The 12287-nt window shown below is 42.6% G+C and overlaps 1 protein-coding gene across 2 annotated transcripts in view; it reads left to right on the forward strand.

Annotated features, from left to right (window-relative positions):
* The window catches only part of LOC139385855 (glutamate receptor ionotropic, kainate 1), a 143374-nt gene that overhangs the window by 549 nt on the left and 130538 nt on the right, over nucleotides 1-12287 (forward strand). For both annotated transcript variants that reach the window (XM_071131121.1, XM_071131122.1), the window contains exon 1: nucleotides 1-19. This exon is cut by the window's left edge and continues 549 nt beyond it. In XM_071131121.1, the coding sequence (XP_070987222.1) occupies nucleotides 1-19 (19 nt within the window). The remainder of the gene's footprint in view (nucleotides 20-12287) is intronic.

The following is a 12287-nucleotide window of genomic DNA, read 5'->3' on the forward strand; positions in this document are numbered from 1 at the left end:
CAGCAAGTCCTTAGAATCGGTAAGGTTGATTTTATCATCGGAATTTTCGATTCACAATGTATTTAGTCAACTGGGTTATAGACCTGGTCCAATACAATTGTCTGGACTGATTGATATATCACAAACAACTTGAGCTTAATGACTGTGCCGTCAAGGTGCAAATGTGTGTTTGTATTTGGAAGAAACATGTTAATTAAACTTTGGTCTTACGACTGCACTATTAAATCATTAGTTCCAATCATATAGTACATTCCTATGCACATGGGCCTGGGAACAGAATATAGCAGGGCTCTAAACGGGCAGGTTTTACTAGGAGCACGTGTGCGCCTAAATTGAAAAATGTAGGCGCACACAATGACATTTAGGAGCACAATAAAAAAAAGTATTTGATTTGTTAAAGCTAGAATCCTTAATGCTTCTATGCGCACTGGTGCTCCTAAATAAAAATTCCAGCAAAAATATGTACGCGCATATGCGATTAAAATGGTCGCACTGTAGAGCTCCGTAATAAGAAATGAGAATTGCATTTAGTAAAATGTTCATCTATACACACAGTTCAGTCAACCCTTCTTCACAGACCATAGTAATTTCTCTCTAGTGTAATCCGAATATTAACGTTATTCAATAGATTAAAGATGGGATGGAATAGACAGTAGACACACCCTGTATTTAAATGTCTGTGAGTGAACCAGTCGGGAGTGTGATCAGAGTTATTATCTGAAAGTGATGCTGGGTTGATATAGATATATAGGATAGGCCATGGTACTTTCCTTTTCTTGAAGCTCAGATAGACCAGAATCCACATCATGAAATATAATACACTATCTCTATAATAGAAACAACTATGGGTTTAAAAGGACTGTCAAATGAATCAGTGTGATTGTAGGTATTAACTAAAAGGGATGGTTTATTGATAATTGCACCATATTCCCTATATGCAGATGTAGGATCTTCATTTGATCACCTTGTTACAGGATAACTTTCCTGTAAAGCAACACATGTAAAATGTGTAGTACATTTGAGGTTTAAAAAGGCTTGTAACTTCCATTAATTCACATTTCCTGTCGCTGCAGGATTATTTTCCTGCTTGTAGCAAACCTTGCTCAATGTAAGATCTCTGTAGGGCACCATTTTTCACCTGAGCCCATGGGCCCTAGTCAGAAGTAGTGCATTATATAGGGAATGGGGTGCCATTTGGGACGGGCCGATAGAGTCGCCTGGCTACAGGGTCCAGGAAGTATTCACTATTTATTCTGATGTTTTGTACATAATAATCTAGACTCTATTATATATAATCAGTTAATTAGGGTTAGGTCCTAGATCATTCCTGATTTCTCTTGTTCTAGAATGCGTCCCAAATGCCACCCCCTTCCCTATATAGTGCACTACTTTTGACCACTTCAGTACTCTACCCTACCTTATCCCTATCCCGTACCCTACTCTACCCTACACTATCCTACCCTGCCCTATCCTATGCTACCCTACCCTACCCTACCCTACCCTATCCTACCCTACCCTACCCTATCCTACCCTATCCTACCCTACACTACCCTATCCTACCCTATCCTATCCTACCTCAGGTGCACATGCAGGGATCAATTTTCATGTTTCTTCATTTCCCATCATATCATATCATATATGGTCTGAGAGATTTGGAGGATTGCAGGACAAGGTCCCAAATTAAACTCTACACAGTGTGTACAAAACATTACAACTCTTTCCATGACAGACTGACCAGGTGAATCCAGGTGAAAGCTATGATCCCTTATTGATGTCACTTGTTAAATCCCACTTCAAATCAGTGTAGATGAAGGGGAGGAGACAAGTTAAAGAAGGATTTTTAAGCCTTGAGACAATTGAGACATTGATTGTGTATGTGTGCCATTCAGAGAGTGAATGGGCAAGACAAAATATTGAAGTGTCTTTGAACTGGGTTTGGTAGTAGGTGCCAGGCGCACCGGTTTGAGTGAATCAAGAACTGCAACGCTGCTGGGTTTTTCAGTTTCCTGTGTGTATCAAGAATGGTCCACCACCCAAAGGACATCCAGCCAACTGTGGGAAGCACTGTTCTGAGGGCAAAAAGGGGGGATGGGGGGTGCAACTCAATAGTAGGAAGGTATAGGGTTTAGGGTATATGGTATATGGTATAGGGTTTAGGGTATAGGGTTTAGGGTATAGGGTTTAGGGTTTAGGGTATATGGTTTATGGTATAGGGTTTATGGTATAGGGTATAGGGTTTATGGTATAGGGTATAGGGTTTATGGTATAGGGTATAGGGTTTAGGGTATAGGGTTTAGGGTATAGGGTATAGGGTTTAGGGTATAGGGTTTAGGGTATAGAGTATAGACTATAGGGTTCCATTGGGAATGCATTAATTCTCTCTACTACAGTAACTGCCATTTTCTAGTTAGTGCACTTGGCTTCTACCTTACACTCTTGTAATGAGGGCCTCTAGAGTGGTGCGGCGGTCTAAGGCTCTGCATCTCAGTGCTAGAGGCGTCACTACAGACCCTGGTTCGATTCCAGACGGTATCACAGCGGTCTAAGGCTCTGCATCTCAGTGCTAGAGGCGTCACTACAGACCCTGGTTCCATTCCAGGCTGTATCACAGTGGTCTGAGGTACTACAGACCCTGGTTCCATTCCAGACGGTATCACAGCGGTCTAAGCTACTACAGACCCTGGTTCCATTCCAGGCTGTTTCACAGCGGTCTAAGGTACTACAGACCCTGGTTCCATTCCAGGCGGTATCACAGCGGTCTAAGGTACCTGGTTCGATTCCAGACGGTATCACAGCGGTCTAAGGCTCTGCATCTAGAGGCGTCACTACAGACCTTGGTTCCATTCCAGGCTGTATCAGAGCGGTCTAAGGTACTACAGACCCTGGTTCGATTCCAGATGGTATCACAGCGGTCTAAGGCTCTGCATCTCAGTGCTAGAGGTGTCACTACAGACCCTGGTTCGATCCTGGGCTATATCACAACCGTCCGTGATTGGGAGTCTCATAGTGCGGCGCACAATTGGCCCAGCTGTGTCTGGGTTAGGGGAGGGTTTGGTCAGGGGGAGGGCCGTCATTGTACATAAGAATTTGTTCTTAACTGACTTGCCTCGTTAAATAAATAAAACAATTAAATTTGTGCTGTTGCATAACTTTATCTCCTCCCTCTCCCCTTCACTGGGTCGTAATCTGTCCTTTATATTGTTAATCTCTCTGAATAATCTATCGCTGTCTGAGGACACCTAATCTTTGTCATTTTCTCCCTGACCCCCCACGCTAACTACTAATCCACCACATATGGTGCTACTGCAATTAATATGGCTGCTTGTTGGCTTTGGTGAGAACACACACACACACACACACACACACACACACACACACACACACACACACACACACACACACACACACACACACAACCTGTTTCAACCTACACTCATCTGGTTATACAGAGATTACTCTGTCTGTCTGTCTCTCTCTATGTCTCTATATGTCTGTCTGTCTCTATGTCTCTATATGTCTGTCTGTCTCTCTCTTTATCGGTCTCTGTCAGTCTCTCTCTATGTCTCTATATGTCTGTCTGTCTCTCTCTTTATCGGTCTCTGTCTGTCTGTCTCTATGTCTCTATATGTCTGTCTGTCAGTCTCTCTCTATGTCTCTATATGTCTGTCTGTCTCTCTCTTTATCGGTCTCTGTCTGTCTGTCTCTATGTCTGTCTGTCAGTCTCTCTCTATGTCTCTGTATGTCTGTCTGTCTCTATGTCTCTGTCTGTCTGTCTCTATGTCTCTGTCTCTCTCTATGTCTCTGTCTGTCTCTATGTCTCTGTCTGTCTGTCTGTCTCTATCTGTCTGTCTGTCTCTATGTCTCTGTATGTCTGTCTGTCTCTATGTCTCTGTCTGTCTCTATGTCTCTGTCTCTCTCTATGTCTCTGTCTGTCTCTATGTCTCTGTCTGTCTGTCTGTCTCTATGTGTCTGTCTGTCTGTCTCTCTCTATGTCTCTGTCTCTCTCTATGTCTCTGTCTGTCTGTCTGTCTCTATGTCTCTGTCTGTCTGTCTGTCTCTCTCTATGTCTCTGTCTCTCTCTATGTCTCTATGTGTCTGTCTGTCTGTCTCTCTCTCTCTCTATGTCTCTGTCTCTCTCTATGTCTCTGTCTGTCTGTCTGTCTCTATGTCTCTGTCTGTCTGTCTCTATGTGTCTGTCTGTCTGTCTCTCTCTATGTCTCTGTCTCTCTCTATGTCTCTATATGTCTGTCTCTCTCTTTATTGGTCTCTGTCTGTCTGTCTCTATGTCTCTATATGTCTGTCTCTCTCTATGTCTCTATATGTCTGTATGTCTGTCTCTCTCTATGTCTCTATATGTCTGTCTCTCTCTTTATCGGTCTCTGTCTGTCTGTCTCTATGTCTCTATATGTCTGTCTCTCTCTTTATCGGTCTCTGTCTGTCTGTCTGTCTCTGTCTCTATATGTCTGTCTCTCTCTATGTCTCTGTCTGTCTGTCTCTCTCTATGTCTCTATATGTCTCTATGTCTCTATATGTCTGTCTGTCAGTCTCTCTCTATGTCTCTGTATGTCTGTCTCTCTCTATGTCTCTATATGTCTGTCTCTCTCTTTATCGGTCTCTGTCTGTCTGTCTCTATGTCTCTATATGTCTGTCTCTCTCTATGTCTCTATATGTCTGTCTCTCTCTATGTCTCTATATGTCTGTCTCTCTCTATGTCTCTATATGTCTGTCTGTCTCTGTCTCTATATGTCTGTCTGTCTCTCTCTGTCTCTCTCTGTCTCTATATGTCTGTCTGTCAGTCTCTCTCTATGTCTCTGTATGTCTGTCTCTCTCTATGTCTCTATATGTCTGTCTGTCTCTATGTCTCTATATGTCTGTCTGTCTCTCTCTGTCTCTCTCTATGTCTCTGTATGTCTGTCTCTCTCTATGTCTCTATATGTCTGTCTCTCTCTTTATCGGTCTCTGTCTGTCTGTCTCTATGTCTCTATATGTCTGTCTCTCTCTATGTCTCTATATGTCTGTCTGTCTCTCTCTGTCTCTCTATATATGTCTGTCTCTCTCTATGTCTCTGTATGTCTGTCTGTCAGTCTCTCTCTATGTCTCTGTATGTCTGTCTCTCTCTATGTCTCTATATGTCTGTCTCTCTCTTTATCGGTCTCTGTCTGTCTGTCTCTATGTCTCTATATGTCTGTCTCTATATGTCTGTCTGTCTCTATGTATCTATATGTCTGTCTGTCTCTCTCTGTCTCTCTCTGTCTCTATATGTCTGTCTGTCAGTCTCTCTCTATGTCTCTGTATGTCTGTCTCTCTCTATGTCTCTATATGTCTGTCTGTCTCTATGTCTCTATGTGTCTGTCTGTCTCTCTCTGTCTCTCTCTATGTCTCTGTATGTCTGTCTCTCTCTATGTCTCTATATGTCTGTCTCTCTCTTTATCGGTCTCTGTCTGTCTGTCTCTATGTCTCTATATGTCTGTCTCTCTCTATGTCTCTATATGTCTGTCTGTCTCTCTCTGTCTCTCTCTATGTCTCTATATGTCTGTCTCTCTCTATGTCTCTGTATGTCTGTCTCTCTCTATGTCTCTGTCTCTATCTGTCTGTCTGTCTCTCTATGTCTCTGTCTCTTTCTCTATCGGTCTGTCTCTCTGTCTGTCTCTATCTGTCTGTCTGCCTCTCTCTGTCTCTGTCTCTATCTGTCTGTCTGTCTCTATCTGTCTCTCTGTCTCTCTCTGTCTTTCTCTATCTGGCTGTCTGTCTCTCTATGTCTCTGTCTGTCTCTATATGTCTATCGGTCTGTCTCTCTGTCTGTCTGTCTCTGTCTCTCTCTGTCTGTCTCTATCTCTATCTGTCTCTCTGTCTCTATCTCTATCTGTCTGTCTCTCTGTCTGTCTGTCTCTATCTATCTGTCTGCTTCTCTCTATGTCTCTGTCTCTATCTATCTGTCTCTCTGTCTCTCTCTGTCTGTCTCTATCTGTCTGTCTGTCTCTCTATGTCTCTGTCTCTATCTGTCTCTATCTGTCTGTCTGTCTCTCTATGTCTCTGTCTCTATCTGTCTCTCTATGTCTCTACATGTCTGTCTGTCTGTCTCTCTATGTCTCTGTCTGTCTCTATCTCTATCGGTCTGTCTCTCTCTGTCTGTCTCTATCTGTCTGTCTGCTTCTCTCTATGTCTCTGTCTCTATCTGTCTCTCTGTCTCTCTCTGTCTGTCTCCATCTGTCTGTCTGTCTCTCTATGTCTCTGTCTGTCTCTATCTCTATCTGTCTCCCTGCCTCTGTCTCTCTGTCTCTCTCTGTCTGTCTCTCTGTCTCTCTGTCTCTCTGTCTCTGTCTCTCTGTCCGTCTGTCTGTCTCTTTTTCTCTCACGGTTCTTCGGCTGTTGCTAATAAACGTCATCTTGGGAAGAGCAGGGCTCTGACTGGGATGGTGATTCTGGTCTGTGATATGTGTGATATACTGTATGTGTGTGTTCTGGCTTGAGATGTGTTGCAGGACACTTCTTCCTGCTTTGTGAATGGAGATGAATGGCCACACAGACTCATTATTTATGGATCCTCTCCCTGACATGCATCATACAGTACATCTAAGTCCCAAATGACACCCTATTCCCTCTGTTGTGCACTACCCTATGGGACCTGGTCAAAAGTAGTGCACTACCCTATGTGCACTACCCTATGGGACCTGGTCAGAAGTAGTGCACTACCCTATGGGACCTGGTCAAAAGTAGTGCACAACCCTATGTGCACTACCCTATGGGACCTGGTCAAAAGTAGTGCACTACCCTATGTGCACTACCCTATGTGACCTGGTCAAAAGTAGTGCACTACCCTATGTGACCTGGTCAGAAGTAGTGCACTACCCTATGGGACCTGGTCAGAAGTAATGCACTACCCTATGTGCACTACCCTATGGGACCTGGTCAGAAGTAGTGCACTACCCTATGGGACCTGGTCAAAAGTAGTGCACTACAATGTGCACTACCCTATGGGACCTGGTCAGAAGTAGTGCACTACCCTATGGGACCTGATCAGAAGTAGTGCACTACCCTATGGGACCTGGTCAGAAGTAGTGCACTACCCTATGGGACCTGGTCAAAAGTAGTGCACTACCCTATGTGCACTACCCTATGGGACCTCAGAAGTAGTGCACTACCCTATGGGACCTGGTCAGAAGTAGTGCACTACCCTATGGGACCTGGTCAAAAGTAGTGCACTACCCTATGGGACCTGGTCAAAAGTAGAGCACTACCCTATGGGACCTGGTCAGAAGTAGTGCACTACCCTATGGGACCTGGTCAGAAGTAGTACACTACCCCATGGGACCTGGTCAGAAGTAGTGCACTACCCTATGTGCACTACCCTATGTTCACTACCCTATGGGACCTGGTCAGAAGTAGTGCACTACCCTATGGGACCTAGTCAGAAGTAGTACACTACCCTATGTGCACTACCCTATGGGACCTGGTCAAAAGTAGTGCACTACCCTACTATAAAGGGAAAATGATGCCATTTGAGACACAGTCAATATGTCAATGCCCCTTCACCTTTGTGATATGTCAATGCCCCTTCACCTTTGTGATATGTCAATGCCCCTTCACCTTTGTGATATGTCAATGCCCCTTCATCTTTGTGATATGTCAATGCCCCTTCACCTTTGTGATATGTCAATGCCCCTTCACCTTTTATATGTCAATGCCCCTTCACCTTTGTGATATGTCAATGACCCTTCACCTTTGTGATATGTCAATGCCCTTCACCTTTGTGATATGTCAATGCCCCTTCACCTTTGTGATATGTCAATGCCCCTTCACCTTTGTGATATGTCAATGCCCTTCACCTTTGTGATATGTCAATGCCCCTTCATCTTTGTGATATGTCAATGCCCCTTCACCTTTGTGATATGTCAATGCCCCTTCACCTTTGTGATATGTCAATGCCCTTCACCTTTGTGATATGTCAATGCCCCTTCACCTTTGTGATATGTCAATGCCCCTTCACCTTTGTGATATGTCAATGCCCCTTCATCTTTGTGATATGTCAATGCCCCTTCGTGATATGTCAATGCCCCTTCACCTTTGTGATATGTCAATGCCCTTCACCTTTGTGATATGTCAATGCCCCTTCACCTTTGTGATATGTCAATGCCCCTTCACCTTTGTGATATGTCAATGCCCCTTCACCTTTGTGATATGTCAATGCCCCTTCACCTTTGTGATATGTCAATGCCCCTTCACCTTTGTGATATGTCAATGCCCCTTCACCTTTGTGATATGTCAATGCCCTTCACCTTTGTGATATGTCAATGCCCTTTCACCTTTGTGATATGTCAATGCCCCTTCACCTTTGTGATATGTCAATGCCCCTTCACCTTTGTGATATGTCAATGCCCTTCACCTTTGTGATATGTCAATGCCCCTTCACCTTTGTGATATGTCAATGCCCCTTCGTGATATGTCAATGCCCCTTCACCTTTGTGATATGTCAATGCCCTTCACCTTTGTGATATGTCAATGCCCCTTCACCTTTGTGATATGTCAATGCCCTTCACCTTTGTGATATGTCAATGCCCCTTCACCTTTGTGATATGTCAATGCCCCTTCACCTTTGTGATATGTCAATGCCCCTTCACCATTGTGATATGTCAATGCCCTTCACCCGTGAGAGCAGCTGGGCATTTAATTCATTCCCTTATAATCACTGCGTGGTATTATCTAACCTGTAGGCTCACATATTGTGTTAACCATGGAGGGTGAAAAACCCTTTTAAATCTACACCACACTAACAATATACTGTAGTGCTGCTTTCAACTGTAACACCGGTGTCAATCTCTCCCAGGTTGTAATCCCAACAGGTTTCAAGCTGACCACCATTGTCCCTGTTCCCAAGGTAACCTGCCACAATGACTATTACCCTGTAGCACTCAGGTCTGTAATTATGAAGTGCTTTGAAAGGCTGGTCATGACACACATCAGCACCTGTTTATTCTGTTTCCATGTGGGCAAACGGTACCGGAGCATCGGCTCTCGAACCGACAGCTTCTACACTTTTACGAAAAAAAAAAAAAAAAGCATGGACATTTTCCAGTGTAAACATTTCTAGTGTTGATTTAGAAGTTAAATTAAGTTTAACACTCAGCCGTGTCAAATAATCCCTGTCTTGGTGTTTAATAACCAGTGTTGAGTGTGTCATTTTTTAATAGTTTGTTTAGAGTAAAAAACCCTCTAACCACGTCCTCATTATCACATTTCTCAGCACTGTTGCAGGGTGACTTTTCAGAATTGTTTTGTTTCAATATCTGTGTTTTTGCTACTCGCGGCAGCAGGGTAGCCTCGTGGTTAGAGGAGGCAGGTAGCCTAGTGGTTAGAGGAGGCAGGTAGCCTAGTGGTTAGAGGAGGCAGGTAGCCTAGTGGTTAGAGGAGGCAGGTAGCCTAGTGGTTAGAGGAGGCAGGTAGCCTAGTGGTTAGAGGAGGCCTAGTGGTTAGAGGAGGCAGGTAGCCTAGTGGTTAGAGGAGGCAGGTAGCCTAGTGGTTAGAGGAGGCAGGTAGCCTAGTGGTTAGAGGAGGCAGGTAGCCTAGTGGTTAGAGGAGGCAGGGTAGCCTCGTGGTTAGAGCGTTGGACTAGTAACTGAAAGATTGCAAGATCGAATCCCCGGGCTGACAAGGTAAAAATCTGTCGTTCTGCCCCTGAACAAGGCAAGTTAACCAACTGTTCCCCTGAACAAGGCAAGTTAACCAACTGTTCCCCTGAACAAGGCAAGTTAACCAACAGTTCCCCGGTCGGCCGTCATTGTAAAACAGAATATATTCTTAACTGATTTACCTAGTTAAATTTGAGAAGAAAAAAAAAAACGTAGATTAGTTGATTAACTCTTATGTTTCACAAAGATAAATAACATATATTTTTCTAAAATAATCCAATCTGTTAGTAGTTGGAGTTATGGCACCTGTTACTAAAATTCGTTCTAGTTGTTCTAGTTTAGATGATTTAGGTAGTCTCCTTACTAAATCTATCCGACCCTGACAGTCATTCTGAATGAAGGTTACAGCTTATTAAAAGTTCCAGATGTTAGATATTCTCACTCTGGCTGGATTCCAGTGGGAATTACACATCACTTTGCAAGCCAGCATAATGTGATTTGCAGGCCTGATATGGGGCCTGTAAACTCAGCAGATTCTTAACACCACTGTGTTTGGGTAAAACTAGACCTTTAAATAAAGGCCTTATGATATATGTAAATATTGTCATAAAGAATGACATTGAAAGGCTGGTAGAACCGTTCATAGACGGTTCTAGGAAGAAACCTTCAATGATAAAAGGATTCTCGGTAGAAGGGTTCAGAAAGTATTCAAATCTCTCATTGTTTTTTGTTACAGCCTGATTTATAAAATCTAAAAAAAAATCTAAAATTGTTTTTTTTCACTGACCTACACACAATTCCCGATAATGTCAAAGTAAAATTATGTTTGTAAGACATTTTACAAATTCATTAAAAAAAATAAAAGCTGTAATGTCTTGTCAGAGAAAGCCTAAATACGTTCAGGAGTAAAAAAAAGTGCTTAACAATTCACATAATAAGTTGCATGGACTCACGCTGTGGGCAATAATAAAGTTTAACCCTCCTGTTGCGTTCGTTTCGTGTTAATTCATTCTGTGTTCCCGGTCCAAAATGATATAGCTGATTATAAATCTATAATAATACATATATTATCACCTAATGTTGTGTTAGATATTTTTATCAACATAAGTTATTGTGAACATTACAAGTTTTGAACTTCTATTTGCTATTTTTGGCCTGTAGGCCTCATTGACCTGAGCTCATTGAACTCGTTTTTGAGTTAAAAAAAGCATAATGTATGGATTATTTCGACTATAACAAATACTCAGATGAAAGATATGATCAAGAGCCTCACATAGAGTATATCGTTTGGTCATTGTGCTGCCACAGAATTAATTGTGAGCAAGGTCTCAAATAAGCTTTATATACCAGAGCTGTGAGAAAAGTGAAATATATTATTGAAACAATGTTGCGATTGTTTGTGAGAAAGCCAACAGGCGTGGTTCCTGTGGGGGGAAGATTCTATTGGGGAAAGGTTCCCGTGGGGGTTGCCATGGAAGCCAAGAAGGGGAGTGAGGTGTGTGTGTGTATGTGTGTTTGCTCAAACACACATGCATCTGGGGGTCTGGGAGAAGAAGTGTGTCCATCTGATAAATGGGCATGTGTCTGAACTCAATTTTATACACGAATTGTAGTCTCACCCATTCATTTCTAATGTCCGGTCATTTAAAAAAAGTTAAATAAAAAGTTAAATAAAACACCTAAAATGTAATGAAAATCATCAAAATGTGTTTTGTGTGTTCAGATGCCCTGTGTGGACAAAGTCATGGAACCTTGTGACAGTCAGATTAAATTTAACTCAATTTCTTTAGAGAGAGAACTTGTAAATCGGTCCAATTCGACCGGAACACAGCAGGAGGGTTGACATGATTTTTGAATGACTATCTCGTCTCTGTACCCCACACATACAATTATCTGTAGGGTCCCTCAGTTGAGGCTTAAATTTCAAACACAGATTCAAACACAAAGACCAGGCAGGTTTCCCAATGCCTTGCAAAGAAGGGCACCAAATTCTCATGTTTGTTATGTATATACAAGCCAAGGTTCTTGATTTTTAAGTAGCCTTGCTAAAACAACCAGAGGTATTGAATATCCATTTTTAACTTGGTGAAGTTATTAATTACACTTTGGATGGTGTATCAATACACCCAGTCACATCAAAGATACAGGCTTCCTTCCTAACTCACTTGCCAGAGAGGAAGGAAACCGCTCAGTGATTTCACCATGAGGTCAATGGTCACTTTAAAACAGTTACAGAGTTTAATGGCTGTGATATGAGAACTGAGGATGGATCAACAACATTGTAGAGACTCCACAATACGAACCTAAATGACAGAGTCAAAAGAAATACAAATATTCCAAAACGTGCATCCTGTTTGCAACAAGGCACTAAAGTAATACTTCCTGTATATAGCTCAACATTGATCTGGTACTTTCTGTATATAGCTCCACATTGATTTGGTACTTCCTGTATATAGATGCACATTGATCTGGTACTGGTAGTTCCTGTATATAGCTCCACATTGATCTGGTACTGGTACTTCCTGTATATAGCTCCACATTGATCTGGTACTGGTACTTCCTGTATATAGCTCCACATTGATCTGGTACTTCCTGTATATAGCTCCACATTGATCTGGTACTTCCTGTATATAGCTCCACATTGATCTGGTACTCCCTGTA

The sequence above is a fragment of the Oncorhynchus clarkii genome, chromosome 27 (assembly GCF_045791955.1).
Source record: "Oncorhynchus clarkii lewisi isolate Uvic-CL-2024 chromosome 27, UVic_Ocla_1.0, whole genome shotgun sequence".
NCBI classification, from domain to species: domain Eukaryota; kingdom Metazoa; phylum Chordata; class Actinopteri; order Salmoniformes; family Salmonidae; genus Oncorhynchus; species Oncorhynchus clarkii.